The 23,990-nt window shown below is 42.3% G+C and overlaps 1 protein-coding gene across 1 annotated transcript in view; it reads left to right on the top strand.

The window, feature by feature from the left end:
* The window catches only part of KDR (kinase insert domain receptor), a 48,701-nt gene extending 31,446 nt beyond the window's left edge, over window positions 1-17,255 (top strand). Inside the window, exons 18-30 of the mRNA XM_079989983.1 lie at window positions 527-631; window positions 2,589-2,702; window positions 4,049-4,137; window positions 5,411-5,555; window positions 5,986-6,086; window positions 7,452-7,574; window positions 7,693-7,804; window positions 9,087-9,186; window positions 10,034-10,139; window positions 10,258-10,409; window positions 14,677-14,776; window positions 14,858-14,946; window positions 15,747-17,255. Coding sequence (XP_079846109.1) covers window positions 527-631; window positions 2,589-2,702; window positions 4,049-4,137; window positions 5,411-5,555; window positions 5,986-6,086; window positions 7,452-7,574; window positions 7,693-7,804; window positions 9,087-9,186; window positions 10,034-10,139; window positions 10,258-10,409; window positions 14,677-14,776; window positions 14,858-14,946; window positions 15,747-15,960 — 1,550 coding nt within the window. The 3' untranslated portion in view covers window positions 15,961-17,255. The remainder of the gene's footprint in view (window positions 1-526; window positions 632-2,588; window positions 2,703-4,048; window positions 4,138-5,410; window positions 5,556-5,985; window positions 6,087-7,451; window positions 7,575-7,692; window positions 7,805-9,086; window positions 9,187-10,033; window positions 10,140-10,257; window positions 10,410-14,676; window positions 14,777-14,857; window positions 14,947-15,746) is intronic.
* The last annotated feature ends 6,735 nt before the right edge of the window (window positions 17,256-23,990 follow it).

Here is a 23,990-nt window from a genome sequence, read left to right as displayed (position 1 = left end):
ATTGGTGGTGTAGTGGTTAAGAGTGGTAGACTCGTAATCTGGTGAACCGGGTTCGCGTCTCCGCTCCTCCACATGCAGCTGCTGGGTGACCTTGGGCTAGTCACACTTCTCTGAAGTCTCTCAGCCCCACTCACCTCACAGAGTGTTTGTTGTGGGGGAGGAAGAGAAAGGAGAATGTTAACCGCTTTGAGACTCCTTCGGGTAGTGATAAAGCGGGATATCAAATCCAAACTCTTCTTGGTGGACCACAGACCACAATTAGGAACCCTGTGCTCTAGACTTCTTGTTTTGATGCCATTTCCAGAAACGTTGGTTGACACTGAGGTGTATGTTTTGCTGTAACACAACATGTGAGGAGGCAGGATTCTGCTTTTATGATTGCTCCCTTTATAGCTGTGGTGCTCTCTGCCTTCATTGCAGCGCGATCCACCAGCCTTGTTTGCTAAATATGTAGCCAGCTCCCTTCGATTGCTTGGAGAGTAGAAATATTCAAAAAGTTTATCTTTTTGTTTAATTTTGTCTCCAGGTAAGCCGCTTGGTCGGGGAGCCTTTGGCCAAGTGATTGAAGCAGATGCATTTGGAATCGATAAAATGACTACCTGCCGGACTGTTGCAGTCAAAATGCTTAAAGGTGAGGCTCGAGAACTAAAATTCACCTGTGAAGGATATTCTGGGCAATCAGCATTTGTTGACGACATTGTAAGACCTCAAATGGTTGTAGCTATTGGATATAGCTACAAGATATAAACTTGCCAATCTTTTCTCACTTAATTCAACCGAGGGGGTGAGAAACTTTCATAACAGTAATAGAATAGAGTACAGTGGTACCTTGGGTTAAGAACTTAACTCGTTCTGGAGGTCCGTTCTTAAACTGAAACTCTTCTTAACCTGAGGTACCACTTTAGCTAATGGGGCCTCCTGCTGCTGCTGTGCCACCGCCGTGCAATTTCTGTTCTCATCCTGAAGCAAAGTTCTTAACCCAAGGTACTATTTCTGGGTTAGCAGAGTCTGCGACCTGAAGTGTCTGTAACCTGAAGCGTGTGTAACCTGAGGTACCACTGTATATTCATTTTATTGTATCAATTAAGCAATGAGTTTCTTTTCCCAGTTCATTAGATTGTTTTGAACTTGGTTAGATATTTTTAACTCCACACATGCTTTCTGCCCACTGTTTATGCCAGGCTTCCTCAACCTCGGCCCTCCAGATGTTTTTGGCCCACAACTCCCATGATCCCTAGCTAGGAGGACCAGTGGCCAGGGATGATGGGAATTGTAGTCTCCAAACATCTGGAGGGCTGAGGTTGAGGAAGCCTGGTTTATGCCTATTCTCTGTTAAATTTCCATTAAGCACATTAAATTCACTATGCTTTCTTTGTTAAACTAAGATAAAATACCATCTTGCTCCCTCTTGTGGTTGCCTTCAAGCAAGGAGCTGACCCTCACAGTAGCTCTGTGGAAGAGTTTTGCATTCAGAAACAGTGGCATAGCACGAGAGAGGGGTGGGGAGGGTCATGGGCCCAGGTGCAAATTTCCGAGGGGGTTCAACCAGGTGCCCCCATGACAGGGTCCTTCACTGAGACTGGAACTGCCAGGAGGCAAGCTGTGCCTGGGCTGGGTCTTTGGGGCTGGGTTGTCTCCTCCTCCTTCTCCTTGTGGCCAGAAAAGGGACGCCTGCATGTGACCCGCCCCTTGGCTGGCTGAGAGGGAGAGAGGGAGGAAGAGGAAAGCAGGAAAGCACTGCCAGAGCCACATGCATTGCCCAGAGCACCTTATGGCAAGGACAGGAATGTGAGGCAACACAGCAGCGCTCTTGGCTTCGCATTTCTTTGCCTTATCTCTGCTCCCAGGTTGGGGCTAGTTTGCAAGGAGAAACTCACTTGATTAGATGCTGGCTGGCGAAGGGACTGGCCACTGCCTGGTCCACTGGGGGTGCAACACTTTCCCTGCCCTGAGGCTCCAGTAACCTACGCTATGCCCCTGATCAGAAAGTCCCAGGTTCGATCCCCTACATCTCCAGGTTGGGCTCTGAAAGACTTCTCTCTAAAATTATAGAGCCATTGTTATTGTTGTTGTTGTTGTTTAGTCGTTTAGTCATATCCGACTCTTCGTGTCCCCATGGACCAGAGCACGCCAGGCACTCCTGTCTTCCACTGCCTCCCACAGTTTGGTCAGACTCATGTTTGTAGCTTCAAGAACACTGTCCAACCATCTCGTCCTCTGTCGTCCCCTTCTCCTTGTGCCCTCCATCTTTCCCAACATCAGGGTCTTTTCCAGGGAAAAGAGGGAATAGAGCCACTATTTTCCAGGGAAATAGAGCCACTAGCAGTCAATATATAAACAACACTGAGCTACATGGACCAGTGGTCTGATTTGATATAAAGCACCTTCTTAGGTTCATAAAAAGGCTTTAATGAACATAGGCTTTAAGTTCGATCACGCAAGATTTTGCTCTTTAGTTAATAAAGAAGCCACATGGACCTGTTGGATTGTGTGGTCCCTTCCCATCCTACTTGGAAGGAAGATGGCAAGCGGACCTTTATTGCTACTCTATAGACAGGACAATATCTATCTTTCTTTTTCATTTATAGAGGGTGCAACACACAGTGAACATAGGGCATTGATGTCGGAGCTCAAAATCCTCATTCATATTGGTCATCATCTCAATGTGGTCAATTTACTTGGGGCCTGTACAAAACCGGGAGGTAAGTGTTGCTTTTCGCTGCTTTGTGGAGAGGGCATAGCTCAGTGGTGCTCACTGCTTTACCCCCCAGAGTCTGCCATTAACGGGTTTCAAGCAGCTAGGCCTGCAGAGACTTCTGTCAACAACCTGGAGGTCAGCAATCAAGGGGGGGGGAGCCACAAAAATTGGTGTAACAACAATAGACACAACGTGGCTGAGATGACTGGCAGAATCCGGGACCAAGGAGAAGAGTCGGTGGAAGAAGATTGGAAAAAATTTAAAGCATATCTTCAAAAATATTGTAAAATTAAGGACTGTTAGAAAGATGTTGGAAAAAGAAAATTAGGTGGTTTTGGTAGAAATGACATAAAGGAATAAGCAAAAATGAGTTGATGAAATTGACGAAAGAGAAGACGTTAAAGACACAACGTTTCGTAAAACAGCAGTGCAAATAACAACAAATCAGAGCTTTCCTTCCTTGGTTTCAATGTGTATGTGGGGTAGCGTTATTTGTTCCTTTCTGTGCATCCTTAGAAAGCCACTTCCGGCTGGGGGGGGGGGAATGCATTCACCCTGCCCATTCCTGGCCTGTTTTATGGCAAAGCTAGGCCTTATTGCAGCAAATGCATGAACCCAGTTTCTCATTGGCTGAAATAATGGTGAAAGGTGGAAGCCAAGTTTCAGGTTCAGGAGGGGAAGTTTCACTAGGCAAAGAACCTATTGATTCTTTGTGCCTTTGAGGTATTTAACTTTAAAAAGAAGCTCTAGGTTGAGAAAGATACAATGGAGATTTATAGAATCCCGCAGAATTATGCTGGGTCTATTAATTTGCCCTCCCATTTTAATGCTGAATATTTTGCCACTGGGTTCCCCCCCGCCTTTTATACATTTTCTCACTGTTTTATTATTATTATTAATTTCTGGTAAGCTAATCAGTCTCTTTCCGGTGGGGATCAAATATTTAAAATACTTACAAAAATGTTGTATGGGAAAGTGAGAGCAACTATATAATAAAACATGTACAGAGGAGGCCTGCACAATTTGACACCTACCAAACAAAACGAAAGGCAAGAACAGATATTTTCATTCATCCCTGGTGCGTTTTCAGTGATGGTAAGGAGGGCTTCATTCTGCTTGCTGGACCACACATTTTCCAGGCGTGATATGGAGCAGGGGTGAGGAACTCCAGATGTTGCAGGACTCCAGCTCCCGTCTCTCTGAACATTGACCATCCTGCTTGGAGCCAATGGGATTTAGAGTTCAGCAACATCTGGAGGGCTACAGGTTAGGCACACCTGATATAGGCAATTGCTAGAGGAAAGGCTGTGAGAAAGTCCTCTAAATCTTGTTCCCATTTTGTTCCTTTAGGGCCACTCATGGTGATTGTTGAGTACTGCAAGTTTGGAAATCTGTCGGTGTACTTGAGAAGCAAGCGGAGTGATTTTGTTCCATACAAGGTGAGGCCTGCATGAAATGTAGGGGGAAGGATGCTCTGCTTTTCAGTTTTAAGATCCTTTTGACTTCTCTACTGTGAGATCTTTTGGATGTGAATAGGAGTTAAAATAACTGGATAAATACAATGATATTTGGAATGCAGCTATCAAAAGGCAGTTATAAAAATTATAATGTCTCATTAGTAATTTTTCATTAGTTGGAAAAACTATTACTTATATATCTATATTTTGTATTGTGTCACAATTTCAAGTATTCTTTTTGTTTGGTTTTGGGTTTTTTGCTTTCATTTTTGTCTGTGGCTTTATTTTCTCACTGAAAATTTTCAATGAAATATAAATATTTTAAAAATAGGAGTTAAAATAACGATTTAACATTTCTAAGTGAAACCTACACTTCTGTAGGCTGTATCATGGCCGACATGGGTTTATACCTTCCTTAACACTTTACATTTGCAATTACTGTGTGGACATTTCCATTATTCTCATGGTAGATTACTAAATTATACTCTATCATTAGGAAACCCTGATGTATACAGTGTTCTAGGAGGCTTAGTTTGGTCAGAATCGAGTATACAGTTCCAGAGTTAACACTCAATACACTACTTCTGGTAAATGAGCTGCCATAGCTGCTAGAGGGCCTTGAAAATTTGTGCCTTGGGTTTTTAAGACTCGTCTACCCATGTACTATCTGAAGCCAAAAGGGCACGTTGGTTGCCAGATGTGAAATATATTGGTATTGTTTTCAGCTCTCCTACCCCACTGCTCATCCATAAAAGGTAAGGGGACCCCTGACCATTAGGTCCAGTCGTGGCCGACTCTGGGGTTGGGGCGCTCATCTCGCTTTATTGGCCAAGGGAGCCTGTGTACAGCTTCCGGGTCATATGGCCAGCATGACTAAGTCGCTTCTGGCAAACCAGGGCAGCGCACAGAAACGCTGTTTACCTTTCCGCCGGAGTGGTATCTATTTATTTACTTGCACTTTGACATGCTTTCAAACTGCTAGGTTGGCAGGAGCAGGGACCGAGCAACGGGAGCTCACCCCGTCGCGGGGATTCGAACCGCCGACCTTCTGATTGGCAAGTTCTAGGCTCTGTGGTTTAACGCACAGCGCCACCTGCGTCCCTTCTGCTCATCCATATTCCCTTTCTAATAAGGTGTGAGTTTTCACCCCTTTATTTTCTGTCATGATAGAATAATGCAAGTTCTGTTATCTCCCTCCTTTCTTCTTTCTTTCTTTCTTTCTTTCTTTCTTTCTTTCTTTCTTAAAACTTTGTAGGCCAATCATGCTCGGTACAGGCAAGGAAATGGTGAAGTCTCTGCAGACCTGAAGAAACGCCTGGACAGCATTGCAAGCAGCCAGAGCTCAGCCAGTTCCGGCTTTGGAGAGGAGCGATCTCTCTGCGATTTAGAAGAGGGGGATGGTGGGTTTTTATCTTACATCATTATCCATGGCTTCAGAATATTGAGATCAAAGTGTGTTTCCTTGGTTTCCCCATTCTTATAGGATTAGGTGTTCCTGTACCATTCGCTGATAAAATGCACAATTTATGAATGTATTTTAAAATAAAATATGTATTTTGTATCTAAAATACACATGTTATATCCTTCATTGTGCAGCTATTGGTGCAGTATGGAAGTTTCCTCTAACAATATGACATTCTGACTTGCTTTTCCATGCTGAATCACTGAGGGTAACTCCCGCTGCACAGCTCCAAGCCTCCCTATACCTAGAAGCCAGAAATGAAGGAAGGAATCTGAAGGATAGGGTTTCTGTATACTAAGTGTTACCTGGTGCTAATCAGGATGTGCAGTGTATTACGCATTTATATACATTGACCTTTCTCTTTGCAGCAACATCTGAAGATCCTTGCAAGAACCCACTAAGCCTGGAGGACCTCATCTGCTATAGCTTCCAGGTGGCCCGGGGGATGGAATTCCTGGCCTCGCGGAAAGTAAGGCATTCCTCTTGGGGGGAAATGACATTTGTCGGATGACTGCATGTCACTGGAAATGATTGTGATAAGGATAGTGCCAGAGTGCTGTACACTCTGATTTAAAGCAGTTGATATTGTAAAGTTCTTTGGTAAAGATGTCAGCACGTGTAAATTCACCTGTCACCAGGCATACACTGGCCTTTAATTCAGAGTTTTTTAAGTGCCTTACTTACAACAGGGGTTTCCAAACTGTTGTCTGAGGACGTGGTCCATGAGCTTCATTCGTCAGCTCTGCAGCATGTCTGTGGATTTACGGTTAAAGATGGGGAGATGGCAAATCCCTCACTTCAAATACTCATATTAATTTTTGTTGTTGCTGCTGCTTTTATTTCTTTATGTTTTATTGTATTGTGGTTTGAATCCTACGGAATTCAAATTGTAATACAATAAAATACAGTATATAAGAAATAAAAGAAGCTATAAAATTCAATTTTTAAAAAATCGTACAGCATCTAATGCAGAACATTACAATTGCTAAAACAGTCAGAAAAATCATTAAGTTGGACCACCAAGACTCTCAACAATTTTCAAGTGGTCGGTGGGGTGATGGTTCTCAAACTCACATCATCTGTAAAATACAGTGGTACCTTGGTTTAAGAACAGCTTAGTTTATGAACAACTTGGATGAAGAATGCTGCAAACCCGGTGTTTTGGTTTGTGAACTTTGCCTTGGAAGCAGAACACGTTCCACTTCCTGTTGTAAATTGAGTCCCCCACTGCTATGGGAAAGCACGCCTTGGTTTAAGAACGCTTTGGTTTAAGAATGGACTTCCGGAACAGATTAAGTTTGTAAACCAAGGTACCACTGTATACTGGATTCACCAAGAAACACACCTTCAAAACAAAACAATTGGCCCCACTGCAGTGAGAGCCAGCATCTAATGTTCTACTCCACAGAGAAGTTGGTAGAGGTCTCTGTATGTGTGGAGAGAAGGGAAAATCCAGGTGGCGCAGGCTCTGAAGTCTTCTTTGTCCGTCTCTCTTGCCATGCCTACCCCATAATTTTGACCTGTTCGTGTTGCATGTACTATACCTCCACAGTTGGTACTGCTTGTTTGAAATCATTCTCATGTCAAGTCTTCCCACACATGGAAGGTCTATGGATGTGTTTTCAACTATTTATCTTCTCTCATTTATCTTCTAAGGCAGTGCAAAAGACTGTGTCTCAACATGAACTCTGAGTTTCATTTAAGCCTTATTGGGACATTCATTTTAATAACCCACAAAGTGCTGAGCCTTGCAAGGAAGATACCAATTAAGACAAGGTTAACAAAGCTCTTTGGAACAACCCAAATAACAGGCCCATTGTTCCTCTCCTTGCAGTGTATCCACAGAGATCTGGCAGCTCGCAATATCCTCTTATCGGAGAACAACGTGGTCAAAATTTGTGATTTTGGATTGGCCCGAGATATCTACAAAGATCCAGATTATGTCAGGAAGGGAGATGTAAGTTTCCGAAGTCTCCGAAATAGTGGGACGTTTACTTGGAAAAGATATTAACAATGACATTGTGGCATATATTTAATGCTTCCTTTTGTCTATTGCTTTGCTAATAAACATTTAGGCTAGACTACCCCTAAAGTGGATGGCACCGGAAACCATTTTTGACAGAGTATACACCATTCAAAGTGATGTTTGGTCCTTTGGTGTACTGCTGTGGGAGATATTTTCCTTAGGTAAGTCACATTACTTTGGGTACCCAGGGTGAAATCCCATGGGCCCTTGGAGGGCATCTCATGGGCCATAGGATGTCCCCAACATCAGAGGCAGAACCCTGACTTCTGAGAGGGAGATCCTGCAAACCAGGTGTCAGAACTCCATTGTTGGAAGTGCCAAAAAATGTTTGTTGAGGTGGTTCAGGGTCATTTGAAGGAGAGCACATGAAAATGCTTGGATTCAGAGCCATTTCAGTTCCCCAACAGGCCAGGGAGACATTTAAACCAGCTCAGCAGCTAAGTCTTTTCTGGTAGTTTTTCTACCATTGTTCCCAGCGGAAGAGAAACTGCTTAGAGAAAAACAAGGCAAAAACAGAGCAACATTGGCAAGGCTTTAGATGGCTGGTTAAACGACCTTTGCATCCCCTCCCTCCATGCCATAGGATTTCATGGTATACTTCTCACATTTTGCTAACAGAGTTAATGAATGCAATCTCCTTTAGATGCCTACCCATGTCTCCATAAGTTGCAGGCAAACTAGTTCATGTTTTTCAGTTACAGAGTAGAAAATGTATTTGTAGTCTGCACTCTGTTAGTCCTCAGTGAGAAAGCAAGATGGGGATATAGAGTGGGCTTTAAATGAGCGTTACCAATATTCCATATTCTTTTTAATCAAGATAAAGAATTGCTTATAATCTTGCTCTAATAAAACATACTGATATTCTCTATGGATAAGCAGTTGTATAATTTTCTTGATGTGCCCAATCTAACTCAAGGAGACTTTGCCACTGCAGCTCTCAACAGTTCTCACTTCTGGCAATAAGCATCCTTTTCCTGGTTGGAAATTGGATAGTTTTCATTGATGGTGATTTACTGTTGTTATTAGTAATATGATGATGATTGTTTGAATTTATATACCACTCTATACCCGGAAGTCTCGGGACGGTTCTCTGTTTGATGATGATAAGGATGGTGACACTCCTCAAATTTTACTTAATCTCACCCCCCTTCTTTTCCTTGCAAATTAAAATTTACAAATTAATAATAATAATAATGAAAAATCAGAGCTTGGCAATATGAAACTCAGATCAAATATCTGCACATCTCAGGAACATTCTATGACTGTTGCTCATGCAAACAGTCATTTTATTTCCCTGTCCAATGTAAGTGAGTCTCTCTAGATCCAGTCTAATTGAACTTCTATCATTTTAGTTAGCTCTTATTTCAGTGAATTGACATATATTCAGCTGAAAATCAACAGCAGCATCTTAAGTACCTTACTAAGGGAAATCTGTCATTTCAGGAGCCTCGCCATACCCTGGTGTCAAGATTGATGAGGAGTTCTGTAGAAGACTGAAAGAGGGAACGAGGATGAGGGCACCAGACTATACAACACCTGAAATGTAAGAATTTTTACTGGTGCAAACATGCCTTGTCTTAGAAATGGATAATTTACTTAGGTCAGAAAAAAATCTCACTCTAATTCAGCCACTGGTGGCCAGTGGACTCTTTTACTAATGGCAGGAAGGGCAAGAAGTCAAATCTTTGGTCGCAGTCAGCTCATACATTTAAAGAACATTCAGGGCATATTTATAGCACATGTCTTTGCCCAAAGCATCCTGGCAACTGCAGTTTACTCCTCACAGACCTACAATTCCTAGCACCCTCAACAAACTACAGTTCCCAGGATTCTTTGTGGGAGGCCATGTCCTTTAAGAGAGGGATGCGGGTGGCGCTGTGGGTTAAACCACAGAGCCTAGGGCTTGCCGATCAGAAGGTCGGCGGTTCGAATCCCCGTGACGGGGTGAGCTCCTGTTGCTCGGTCCCTGCTCCTGCCAACCTAGCAGTTCGAAAGCACCTCAAAGTGCAAGTAGATAAATAGGTACTGCTCCAGCAGGAAGGCAAATGGCGTTTCTATGCGCTGCTCTGGTTCGCCAGAAATGGCTTAGTCATGCTGGCCACATGACCTGGAAGCTGTACGCCGGCTCCCTCGGCCTATAGAGCGAGATGAGCGCCACAACCCTAGAGTTGGCCACGACTGGACCTAATGGTCAGGGTTCCCCTTACCTTTACCTGTGTCCTTTAAATGTGCTTTAATGGTGTAAATATGACTTTTCTCTTGTTCTGGCAGTACAGTATTGACCAACTTGTTGCTCTTAGCTATTACCCACCACTAATTAGCAGAATATGATCTTGTCCTGGGGCATATTTTGCTTTGTAACACTGCTACCATTCTCTTATATCTCCCAGGTATCAGACAATGTTGGACTGCTGGCATGGGGAACCCAAACAAAGGCCCACTTTTTCAGATTTGGTGGAACATCTGGGAAACGTATTGCAAGCAAATGTCCGCCAGGTAAAGTCATGCTCTAAAAACTACTGTAAACTCCCTGGGGGGGGGGTGTGTGTGCCTGCAGCCACAAATCTTATATATATATTAAAAAACCCTATTTTTGTCTGTCTTTCTACATTAGGATGGTAAGGACTATATTGTCCTCCCGCAAACTCCCCTGCTGAACATAGAAGAGGATTCTGGGTTGTCCCTGCCAACCTCACCTGTTTCCTGCAGGGAAGAAGAGGAAGTGTGCGATTCTCAATTCCATTATGACAGCACGTTAGAACTGAGGTTTGTAGCCTAGTGAGAATCCCATAGGGACTGCTAGGCATTTCCCTCTCTGCCAGATTTTTCTTTGAAAGTGGGGATCGTGGTGAGAAAGAGGAAGGAGTTTGTGCTGCTGTGTCTTTATATTTAGCCACGTTCACTAGGCTGCAATATTTGTAGAGCAATTCCATACTCTGATTTTGCTGGGACCAGAGGGGTGTGTTGCCGCTATGCCAACGGGGAGTGGTCACTGGATCCAGCTCAGGAGGTGAGGAAGGAAGCACCCAAATTGAAAATGTCAAAAAGACAGGCATCCACAGAAATGCTGCCCACGGTTCACCAATGATCCCAGGCAGAGGTTCAGATCCCTTAATGCATCTCGCAAGGGAAGCTTTTGGAGCAAAACTCGGAAGGAAGAAGGGACACAACAAGGGAGCCATATAGCTCCCCGAGTCTTGCAGCCTCCACAGGCAGTCGTCATGCTCAGCGTGGTAGGTGTCTGGAAGAGTATATGTTCTACAAAATGGACGCCCCTGGCTCAAACCCCATACTAGAAAAAAGGGGAAGTTCTACACCTGTGTACCATGCACAGCCTGAGCTAATCAGGATGAGTGCTGCATAGACCTGGTGCTTGTACTGGGCAATCAGATCTTTGGGTCCATCTTCTTGCCCTCATGTGGGATCTAGGGTGGGCCAGTCCCATGCTGCTATTATTATTATTATTATTATTATTAACAATTATGCAAAAATAGCATGAATATTTATTATTACGGCTAAACAACCAGCATACAAAAATTTCAGCGTAAATTTCACATAAACATTAAAATGGTCAATGTGGAATTTAACAATCAACATACTACAGTGATGCCCCGCAAGACGAATGCCTCGCGAGACGGAAAACCCGCTAGATGAAAGGGTTTTCCGTTTTGGAGGTGCTTCGCAAAACGAATTTCCTATGGGTTTGCTTTGCAAGACGAAAATGTCTTGCGAGTTCCTGCGGGGTCCCCCCCCTTTTTCTAAGCCGCTAAGCCGCTTATCTGCTTATCCGCTAAGCCGCTAAAAGCCGCTAATAGCGCTAATAGTGCTAATCCGCTCGCAAGACGAAAAAGCCGCTAGACGAAGAGACTCGCGGAACAGATTAATTTCGTCTTGCGAGGCACCACTGTAATTCAATAGACTTAAAATATGTACCCAAGGAAATGTAAACTCCATTAAAAGTTTTCAGAAATGAAAGAATTTGGCCCTGCTGCATAAGATCCCAGCAAGCCAAAATAGTCCCTTTAAACAAACAAACAAACAAACAAACAAACAAACAAACAAACACAAACAAACAAGGAACTTCAGGATGCTTTTTTATTCAGGTGAGAGAAATAATCAGTAAGCATTTGCAAGACTTACTATTCATCTGTAAAGCACCAAAAATTGGCCACACGCTGTACCAACTATTGCCTTAAGTGATGTCCGGTAGAGTATATCAAACATCCTTGCTTTTGAAGGCATTTATTCCCCCCCACCCTGCCATCAAGGCCCCAAGATAATATTTTAGCAACGTAAATATGCCATTTGTTCAAATCTTCTGCCTCCTAGAAAGAGCTTTTCTGGTTTATCTGTCAGAGGTGCCATTCTCAGATCACCACCAAATCTGCCGTGGGCAACTTCCATTTTAGGCTACCTTTCAGCGTTCAATTTAAGTGCCTTGCTTTGGCGATGGAGGTAGCTGTTGAGGCCCTCTGCAAGGAGAATATGGAGTGCTGATTGTCAGAGCATTGGGAATGCTTCCAGCTCAGATGGTTTTCTTTGGTGAAGGGGAGTTGTGGAATGTTCGGTGCCAACTTCAACAATTCGCTTGGAGGGCGGAGGGTGTGTGCGTGAGTTTGCTGAGTCAGCTGCTGCTGCCGTCTCCAGCAGAGTCAGTCCAAATGAAAAGAATTATGAGCGTGACCCAGACTTCTTTGTTAGTTTGCATCTTGAAAAAGAGAAAAGATGCCGAAAAACAGTAAGCCACTGAAGTTTATTTTTTATTTTTAGAAAAGATTGTCTCTTGGGTTTTCTTCAGAAGAACTGCTTTCAGAATCAAAAGTAAAAAAAGAGACTGTTTCATATAGACACTTTGTCCTGTAATCAGCCATGGTTCCTCCCCCCCCCCCCGCCTGGATTTGCACATGATTGTGGCAGATGGATCACCTGAAATTATTACAGTGGTACCTCTGGTTACGAACGCTTCTGTTTACAAATTCCGCTAACTAGCTGTTCCTGGTTGCGAACTTTGCCCCAGGATGCGAATGGAAATCGTGCGCCAGTGGCTCACTCGCAGTGGGAGTCCCCATTAACAAAAGTGCGCCTCAGGATAAGAACAGTTTCAGCTTAAGAACGGACCTCCGGAATGAATTAAGTTTGTAACCCGAGGTACCACTGTATGATTATGATGAAGTGTCTGCCATAAACGCAAACCAGAACCCTGCCAGCCTCTGCTCAAACCTTACTTACGGACTTGAAGTGGGATGAAAAAAGTTCGCTACAAATGACTCCTGATCAGTTCAGGTTACCAAAAGCATGGTCAAAGCTACGGGTTGGAGAGAAATACCTCATCAGAACCAAATGCATATTGCTTTCCCTGAACTCATGGATACAGTGAGGGGGGAAAAGTATTTGATCCCCTGCTAAATTTGCCCGTTTGCCCTCTGACGAAGAAATGACCAGTCCATAATTTGAATGGTAGGTTTATTGTAGCTGTGAGAGACAGTATAACAACAGGAAAACCCCCAGAAACCCAGAAGACAAAAGTCAGAGATTGATGTGCATTATAATGAGTGAAATAAGTATTTGATCCCTTTTACAAAAGATGACTAAGTACTTGGTGGCAAAACCCTTGCTGGCAATTACAGAGGTCAGACGTTTCTTGTAGGGGGTCACCAGGTTTGCACACATCTCAGGAGGTATTTTGACCCACTCCTCTTTGCAGATCCTCTCCAAGTCAGATTTCGAGGCTGATGTGTAGCTACTCGAACCTTCAGCTCCCTCCACAGATTTTTGATGGGATTAAGGTCTGGAGACTGGTTAGGCCACTCCAGGACATTAATGTGCTTCTTCTTGAGCCACTCCTTTGTTGCCTTGGCCATGTGTTTTGGGTCATTGTCATGCTGGAATACCCATCCTTGACCTATTTTCAATGTCCTGGCTGAGGGAAGGAGGTGCTCACCCAAGATTTGATGATACATGGTCCCGTCCATCGTTCTTGCTGTTATCACTGTGTCTTGCCTCATGGGAACCCACCTATACTTCAGTGCCTGCAAGGGTCTCAGTAAATAATAATAATAATAATAATAATAATAATAATAATAATAATAAATTTTATTTATATCCCGCCCTCCCCAGCCGAAGCCGGGCTCAGGGCGGCTAACAACATTAAAACAGTGTGACATTATAAAACATTATAAAAATGAATTAAAATCAAAATTGATGGCAACCATAAACTAAAGCTTTGTAAAGATTGCCAGAGGAGGGGGTCAGGCTGCGCCCTGACCAAATGCCAGGTGGAACAGCTCTGTCTTGCAGGCCCTGCGGAAAGATGTCAAGTCCTGCAGGGCCCTTGTCTCTTGTGACAGAGCGTTCCACCAGGAACCCCTTAGAATCCACAATGTGTGAGATATTGTTTGCTCTTCCTCCTCAGTTCCTGTTTGCATTGGTTGGGCCTATGCTCCACCGAGCACCCCTTCTTAAACATGCCCACATTTCATTAGATTGCAGGAATGGGCACCCTCCCTTCTATTCTGAACAGAACAGAAGTGCCAAGAGTTGCTTCCTGGGAATGAATGTGATGGTGGCTGATGTCAGTGCCTTTTTCCTGTTGATGGGCAAGTGGGGAGGGATGTCTCTCTCATTTTGTGATTGGTGGAGGTTGGTTGGTCTACTCGGGTGAATGGGGTAGTGCCCCACCAACTTCTGTCTGCCCTCAGTTGGCCTCCAACTTACCACCATCTTCTTTACAGCAACGCAGGGGATGACTCTGCCTATTATTCACTCTGGCTCCACCTGGTACTAATCTCCCTGCCTTCCACTCTACCAGGGCCTTTGGCCACCAGCCAACACTGTTTGTGATACTCTTAGGCATGGCAGCCATTTTGTGTTACTTCATGCCCCATGGCAGCTGTTCCGTTATGCCACTCCACCATGGCAGCCATTTTGTAATATGTTCTCATAATTACAAAAAGTGCCCATTGGTGCCCGCCTAAACATTAGCAACCCCTGAACTTACAGGAACACTGACAAAGGCAATATATTTGTTTTCCAGTCAGCACCGCAAAGGAAGTAAAAGAAAAAGCCGTCCTGTGAGTGTAAAGACCTTTGAAGACGTGCCTGTAGAACCAACAGTAACAACAGTGGTTCATGACGTAAGTCTTTGAATTTGCTTGTGCTCTTCAGTCCTCATTGCACTTTGCCATTGATTGATCAATTTGACACATGTCTTTCAGGATAACCAGACAGACAGTGGGATGATTCTTGCCTCAGAAGAGCTAAAGGCACTAGAAGATAAATCTAAACAGCTGATGTTGCCCTTTAGGTAAGAAGGGGCAAGTGAGCAATAATGTATGTGTTTGTTTCAGAATGGTTTAGAACAGAAGTGGCCACCTGAAGATTTTATTTTTTTTAAGACTGAAGACAGTACCTACCCACAGACTTACAATCCAAAAGACATGGCCCAGAAGGAAAGAGGGATGGGTAGGGAGGAGGTAACAAGGGAACCCAGGCACCTATACTTAAAAGTTACATATAGTGACAAACTTCATGTTGGGGAGAAGAGGAGCCAACTGGGAACAGGTATCTCAGCAGGGTCAGTGGAGCCTCCCACCCCTCCCAGTGCCTGATGCAATGGTGGTGGGACGCGGGTGGCACTGTGGTCTAAGCCACTGAGCCTCTTGGGCTTGCAGATCCGAAGGTTGGTTGTTTGAATCCCCACAGCAGGGTGAGCTCCTGTTGCTCTGTCCCAACTCCTGCCAACCTAGCAGTTTGAAAGCACACCAGTGCAAGTAGAGAAATAGGTACCACTGTAGTGGGAAGGTAAATGGTGTTTCAGTGTGCTCTGGCTTCCGTCATGGTGTTCCGCTGCACCAGAAGCGGTTTAGTCATGCTCGCCACATGACCCAGAAAGCTGTCTGTGGACAAACGCTGGCTACCTCGGCCTGAAAGCGAGATGAGCCCCGCAACCCCATAGTCGCCTTTGTCTGGATTTAACTGTCCAGGGGTCCTTTACCATTACCATTGGTGGTATATGCTTATTTGCAAAACAAAACAAAAATTGAACTGGGAAAAAAATTGCAGAGCGTGTTGTGCAGTTGCTAATTCTGTATTTTTATTTTGCAGTAGCCTGGTCTCCAGTAAAAGTAACGAGTCTGTTATGTCTGAAGCTTCAGATCCAACAAGTGGCTACCAGTCAGGATATCATTCAGACGATACAGACACTACGGCGTACTGTGGTGAAGAAACAGAACTTTTAACTCTCAGGAAAGATGCTTCTCAGACTTGCAGTGCACTGGCCTATGGCGCTGGGATGCCTCTTAGCTCACCTCCCGCTTAAGAAACCCTCCAAAAGAAGGAATAACTGGAACTTGCACCAAACATGGCCTTTTTCTTGAGCCAGTGGCATGTGACACCCAAAACATCTACATTCACTGGACTGGAAAGTGTATGTGTTCTTTTACTGCATCTTATTTGATGAGAAGGACCCAAAGTGCTCTGTGGAATACTGGATCCAAACTTATTCTTCAAGAAGCCCATCAGTCACTACCAAGCACTGCCAGGGCTATGCCTCTTTTAGAGTACCTGGTGACAGTGTTGTGAACTGTGAGGTGTACATGAAGTGGAATATTGATACACTACATTTCTATGCAGTGATATGAACATGGAATAGTGTTTGGCCAGAACCATTTGGATTTTCCATTTCGCCAGTGCCTTTCTTGTCTTTGGGCATCTGTCTTCAGGAAGGTGCTATTGCTACTTTGCTGGGCTCGTTGAACTATTTTCATTTATTTCTCTTCAATTAAAGCGGCCTTCAGTCTAAATCTTCCTGGTGGATACTGGCAAAAAGCAGAGGGACTATCCCTCTTACTGAAAGAGGTCATGTTTTGCTGTGTGGTCCTTGATCAGCTGAGGTTCTATCAGTGAATATTTCACACTGAAACAGACAATTCTGTCTTAGCTTGGTCAGTACATATAGGCTCAGCTAAATGATCCTGGAGTTTTACCTTATATTTTTGTGATCCTTGTTTATTTGGTCGCTCTGGATTTACAGAACCGTGATTCTTGCTGGGGAGAGGGGAAGTCCTGATGTAGTGCCAATGTAGCCCAGCAAAAAGCATTATCAGTAAGCTCACATGTATCGCAGACATGTTGCATAACTAGCTGCTCAGATTTTGACTGATGCTTTTCAATCTAGGAGTTGTTAGAAAGTTTTCTGTGTGTTTGTATGCCAGAGTTTTTAACACGTGCTGTAAATTACAATATTTCCTTTTTTTAAAAAAAAGACATTGTGAAACTATTTTGACTGCTCTTACCTTTTGTATTTTTTTAATTCAATACTTGTATAAAATTTCAAAACTTGGGAAGCTATGAGTTATCATAAGTGGCACATAGAGTATTTATAGCCTGGTTGCGTAGAAAGAAATGTAATATATTGTTGAAATAAATATATGTTATATATAATGAAAAATGTGCTGTTGGCTTCAAGCATATTCTGAAAACTTGTCGTGAATATATATGTGTTAGGGCTGATTCCCAGGTTTCTGTTTGTCCTGCCTCATGTTCTTGGTAAATGCTGTAAAATTTGAGAAGACCTGAATTAAAATGTGTGAGAGGCTCACTTTTACATCAGAATCATGGCTGCCTCCATGGAGGATAACCATAGAAATATAGAGTTATATATATTTATACAGTTATATAACCTTATACAGAGTTAGAATATTGGTCCATCTTGCTCTCTACAATGACTGGTATTGGCTCTTCAGGGTTTCAAGATGGAGACATCTACCTGGAGACGCCAGGAAATGAAAAAAAAGACCTTCTACATGCAAACAAGTGTTCTACCACTGAGTTATAGTCCTTCTGCAAGTTTGGGCGTGTGCCAAGGGCCCACTGCTGTAACGGTGCTGTCATTCTCGTTTTGGGCAGAGTATTCAGTAAGATTAGATACAGCCTGAAGAGTCTCAGTTTGATTGTCCATCTTCTTCCACTGAAGGTGCTGTAGCTGAGAACCAGCACTGAAATAACCTAACACCTGGTTTTGAAAGGAAGTTGGTCTTACTTCCGGTCTGACATGTAATCCACATCAGGAACAAGTCAGAAAATGTGTTGATCTATTTAGCACTCATCTGCAGTTCTTTTCTTAGGCATTTTCATGGAAAGGCACCTGGTCTTTCAATAAAAACATATATATTCTCAATGCAATATTTTTGGCAAAGCATCTGTTGGGTCACATCTGGCTCAGCAGGTGTCAGATTATACAATATTTTATTATGAAATGTAAAGCAACTTCAACTCAGTCCAAAGAATTTTGACTCATGATAGACTAGCCCTCTGTCACGTAATTTAAACATTTAACTATGGAGATTTAGGTCATATGATACACTCTTTTGGAGCTTTGGGAGGGGGGGATTGTTGACTCTCACAGCTCTAGTTTACGTATGTTTACTTAGGTGTGTAATATGATATAATCAGTTCGAAATGTACCTTTCCAACCGTAGCTTGGGAAATGGAAGTGTGCATCATGTGGTACTATAGCCATGCACACACATTTACATTTGTGTGCATTACAGTATAGACAAAATGCAGATACTCACACCTAGTTAGAGATTTTACTTCTAGAGCAGGGGTAACTAATGTGGTAGCCTCCAGATGTGTTCAGCCACAACCACTGTTATCCCCTGACCATTGGTCATGGTTGTAGGAGTTGATAAGAGTTGTAGACTAATGTCAACAGGAGGCAACTATGGTATTTATTCCTGTTCTAGATCGGCACATAAGAACATAGGAAAGTGTCTCATATGGAGTCCATGTAGCCCAGTATTAATACAGGCAAGAACCGATTTATGCGTGTCCGATAGACAGCAATCATGCACGTGCACACAGTGCCAAATCTGGAAGTGACCCCAAAATGTCACCAAATCATCACTAAAAGAGTGAAATAGGGGCTGCCCTATTTATTTGTTAGCTGATGTATTGCATTCATTGACCTGCTATTGATTGTTATTGACTCAAAAATGACAAATACCTCTACTGCTGAGGACATTTTTATTCTTCTGTAGCTAGATATTATTCTTGACGATAAATAAAAATATACAAAAAGGAAAAACAGCCCCCTCCCCCAACAACTTAAACAAAGTGCTGAACATGGACACTTTGCCCAGTTGGTTAGAGAAAACCTCTGACAGAACACCCTCATAATATTATTCTCAGTTTTAGGGCTGGGTTTTTGCTGGGCTGGGAGCTGTGATTTAAATCTCACAGCATCCAGCATCTTAGGCTGATTGAGTCCTGGGAATACCTCCATGGGGTCATTTTGGAAACTAGCAGGAGCTCCTTAACAAATGGTTCTGATAAACATCTCAGCATCTCTGAGATAAGAAGTTGTTTAATGGGATTATGGGAAGTTTGGCTTTTGTAACCACAAAGCTGTGCAGTGTAAAGCATAATCCTCACACAGATGTAATGAGTTGTTAACCCTATCAGGATCACAATGAGATATATTCTGCTAACTCACAAGTTACAGGTCAGATGGGCCCCAAACATAAAGGATTACAACCTAGCATCTTATTTAGACAGTCATGTGACACACAATGCAAAGTGGAATACTTGAAAGCGTTTTGTTTGCTTTTTAAAATATTATTTTATTGTGTTTTACATTGCAAATTTGAATTCAAACATTAAACATCAACACAATCCTCTAGGATTCTCTGAACCCTTTGACTCCCCTCCATCCTTCCATGGTTACCATTTTTAATCTTTTTCAACTGCTTCACTTATTTTCTCTATTTTTCTTAAATAATCCATTTCCCCCCTTTATTTTTAGTACATTACAAGCGTTACTCAAATCCTGCCAAAGTTTTTACTTGTTTACAGTGTTCTCTTAAATACATTGTAAATTTTCCCCATTCCTTGTTAAAGTTCTTCTCTTCCTGGTTTCTGATTTTCCTGGTCAATTTTCTTTGGTATCTCTGCACCTAAAATTCCCAATTAAAAAGCCTCTGGTTTTTCCACAAACGATATTTTAAACATTTTTTTCAACTCATTATATATCATTTCCCAGAATGCTTTTGTTATCTTGCACGTCCACCACATGTGGTAGAATGTGCCTTCCTTCTCCTTACATTTCCATTTGAAGCAGTTATATACATCTTTGCTAATTTTATAGGTATTAAATACCACTGATACATCATTTTCATACTTGAAAATGTTTTGAACCATGAACATTGACTGATGAGTTATCTCAAGAAGTCCAGGCTTATCAGCCACTGTTCTTAAATGGCAATGCAAAGTTATACCTCTGGTTTATGTCAGTTTTGTCTGTGTTTTGTCATAACCCCATTTCCATACCCTCCGATTAAAACAGGGGTGTCTTCTTCTTCTTCTTCTTCTTCTTCTTCTTCTTCTTCTTCTTCTTCTTCTTCTTCTTCTTACCTCATCCACTATGGGCTGCTTACAACATATACAAAAAGATAATAAAACATTTAACATTTAAAAACTTCCCAATACAGGGCAACCTTCAGGTGTCTTCTAAAGGTTGTATAGTTGAACTTTACTTGCAGAGAAAGGCACAGGTGGGATTTTCTGCCTCAGGTGCCAAAATAAGTTATGTAGCTTTGAGAACAATGCACCTAGAGGGTCGTCCCCCCCATCCCTTGGAGTTGGGGGATTTTCATTTCTGCCTTAGGCAGCAAAATGTCTTGGCCCAGTTCTGGTAAGAAATGCTCACCTAGCAGATAACACCGATCAATGGCAGAAAATAGAACTGACTTATTGTTGATGTTGCAGTGATGAGTTCTTGGTTGCTCCTTGACTTAATTTTGCTTAGTCAAATCAGACTAAAGCCACAGCACTCTGTTGCAGACTTTTTTTGGAGCAAGACTTGGGAAGCTGGGAAGAGAGACATGCCCACAAATCATCAATTTATTTCCAGCTTACATAATTCCACTGGCTGTTTTAAAACAACAGAAAAGCACATGTTTCTTAGTTTCACAGGGTAGCAATGGGTGGTCAGATGTAGTTGAATCACTAGGTTAAGGTTACCAGATTTTTTCCAAAGAATCTGGGGACACTTTTTTTTTTTTTTAAAAAAAGAGAGAGACATCAGGACATCATTCTTTCCCAACATCAGGGTCTTTTCCAGGGAGTCTTCTCATGAGGTGGCCAAAGTATTGGAGCCTCAGTTTCACGATCTGTCCTTCCAGTGAGCACTCAGGGCTGATTTCCTTAAGAATGGAGAGGTTTGATCTTCTTGCAGTCCATGGGACTCTCAAGAGTCTCCTCCAGCACCATAATTCAAAAGCACAGCATAATTCAAAAGCACTAATAAATCTACACCACTTAAAATAAAAATCTGGGGACATTAAATGAAATCTGGGGACATTCCCAGGATGGATTTTGTCTGGGGACAAATTTGTAAATCCAGGCACCGTCCCTGGGAAAGGGGGACGTCTGGTAACCATACACTAGGTAGCTCTGGACTTGTTGTGTCTGGGTGGAGCCAGGAGTCTTCTGTCACTCTTCAGTACTTGTTTCAAGAGAGACAATAAAAGTTCTTCTCTGGTTTCCTGACTGGTAAGTCGTTTCAACATTCCATGATAATAGGATAAAGCACAAACCACCCGAATGCTAGCAGGCCTTGATAAATCCCCACCTTACCATGGGCCAAAGTGGGAAGCACAAACCATTAGGATGGGGCAATGCAGCTATTAGTCTGCACTAAAGCTTGTTCAATGAGCTTTGCTTTGCGGCATAAAACTTAATGCACTGGCTACATGGGAGCCTTCAGGAGATAATTTTACAATAACAGCTCTTGGGGAGCACTTAAATGTTTAGTTTTAAATTACAGTCGCCAAGATTCCTATACATTTTCTGATAAAACTATTAAACTGCCAGTGACTGTTTAGTGTCACAGCTTGGTTAAGTACTAAACCAGCATGGCTTATGCAGATAAGGCAAATGCAATTATAAACACAAAGACCAGTCATATTATTAAATCAATGGCCTTTCCAACCACCTCCTCACATTAACTCTGCTATTTCCTTGATGAAGATAATTAGGTCTTATTAGCAATTTGCAGCTCACATTAATTTTATGGATATTGCAGATAGTGCAGCTGTATAATAACGTTGATTTGCCACAATGATTATAACCTGGCCGACGCCATCTTAAACGTGAAGATTTACGCTGAGAAATACTGACGCTCTGGAAGAGAAGAGGTGGAACTGCAGGCTGAATAGCCATTTCAAAAAGTTATGGATCACTTCAAAAATAGATGCTTCTTCCCAATTTCCTTTGGTCCCATCATGTTGTGATGCTCTGCTGCACTTCATAGCGTGATGTACTTAATGATATGTACAATGTTATGTTATGTACTTAACTGATAGGCATGAAGGGCCATTGCTCAGTAGCAGGGCAGCTGCTTTGAATGCAAAAGGTCCCAACTTCAATTCCCAGCATCTCAAAGTAGGGCTGGAAATATCCCTGCCTGAAACCCTGAAGACCGGCTTCTAGTCAGTGTTGACATTGCTGAACTAGAAGGACCAAAGGTCTGACTCAGTTTTGGGAAGCCTCCTCTGTTCCAATAATAATAATAATAATAATAATAATAATAATAATAATAATAATAATTTATACCCTGCCCATATGGCAGTTGGACTGGAAGTTTAATCTGACTTCAACACTGGAAGCAACCTGCTTCCAGTAAACCTGAAGGAGCATCTCCACCCCCATTGTTCTGCCCGGACACTAAGGTCCAGCTTCGAGGGCCTTCTGGCGGTTCCCTCACTGTGAGAAGTGAGGTTACAGGGAACCAGGCAGAGGGCCTTCTTGATAGTGGCAACCGCCCTGTGGAACACCGTCCCATCAGATGTCAAGGAAATAAACAACCACCTGACTTTTAGAAGACATCTGAAGGCAGACCTGTTTAGGGAAGTTTTTAATGTTTGATAATAAATTATTATTATTATTACTGCTGTGTCTGAGATCTACAAAACCTACAGAGCTGCATGGCAGGGAGTCATGGCTAATCCCCACTCTTAGCTGCATGAAGTTCTGAGTGCGGATTCTGGTTGCCACATGCAGTGCCTTGCCATTTTAGAGGCACACATCAAAGCCTTTGCTGCTGGTGGAGACAGCAGTATGAAGAAAACAAACTGTAGTAAAAGGGTAAAAGAAAATGGGGAAATAATCCATAATGAATTGAAAAAATGTTGAAAAGTACTTTTCCAAAAAAACAACCAGAGTCTTTTTTGTTGGTGATAATTCAGACAGAAATTCCCAGGTGTTAAAAAAGGTTATTTATGTATGCCACTATTGAGGCCCATGTTTTGTTTGCCCCAAAATGGAAAACGAGCGAGGTCCCAACTAAAGAAGAATGGCAACTTAAGCTGACAGAATATGTGCAGCTTGCAGACTTAACATATAGAATAAGAGAACAAGAAGAACATACATTTAGAGAAGAGTGGGAAACGTTTATTGAATATATGGGAAAAAATTGTGTACATTTGAAAATGTTGGCAGCATTAAGACAAATTCAGCAGTGTAAATAAATTTTGATGGATGTAATAATGGAATGCTGAATGGTTTAGTTTCTATAAAATATGCAAGGATTTATGATATGCAAAACGAACCATGGAAAGAGAAGAAGGGAAGTCATTGATATTTTAAAAATGAGTATTCTAAAATGTAAAACAGAAAACCTTGGAACTGGATACAGAAATGAAAAAATGTCTACAAGATTCCATTAGGTGGCTACCAAGTACCCAATGATTTCTTTCTCTTTCTTTGACTGGGGTGTATCTAGTACATCTGGAAAAGAATTTAGCCCATGGTTTTCAATCTTTTATTTGTGAATGAACAATGCATTTTTAACATTTCAGAGATATGGCAAGGACATCAGGACATCAACAACCTTCAACAACTGATGTAAAAGGAAACCTACTACAGATACAGGAACCACTAAGTTTCCCATGCATTCTAAACAGATCGGGAAGAAAGCAATTGTTCTAACTATAGATATCCTGTAAATTTCTACTGTCTTGGCAATGCTATTATATATATAGATATATATATTAAGAGGTTGGAGAGGGAGCAACAAAACTATTATTTAATGAATTTGGTAGACAAATTGCTCTGCTACCCATTCCACATTTTCATTTGTAGATTTTAAACACCAGAAATATTGGCACAATTCTTTGTGTGAAGTACAGTATTGCTAGAAAATGTACAATTCTGTTGCATGACATAAAATTCTAGTTCCCCAAAGGTGAATAACACAGATGCATTCTAACTCCGGCAAACTCCCATTTCTTTCAAAGAGTCTCATTCCTTGCAACTAATTAATATAAGAATTAGCATTTATAGAATGTT

Source organism: Podarcis cretensis (genome assembly GCF_951804945.1).
Source record: "Podarcis cretensis genome assembly, chromosome: 9".
NCBI lineage: Eukaryota > Metazoa > Chordata > Lepidosauria > Squamata > Lacertidae > Podarcis > Podarcis cretensis.
Note: the sequence above shows the minus strand (reverse complement) of the source record. Positions and strands in the feature narration are given on the sequence as shown.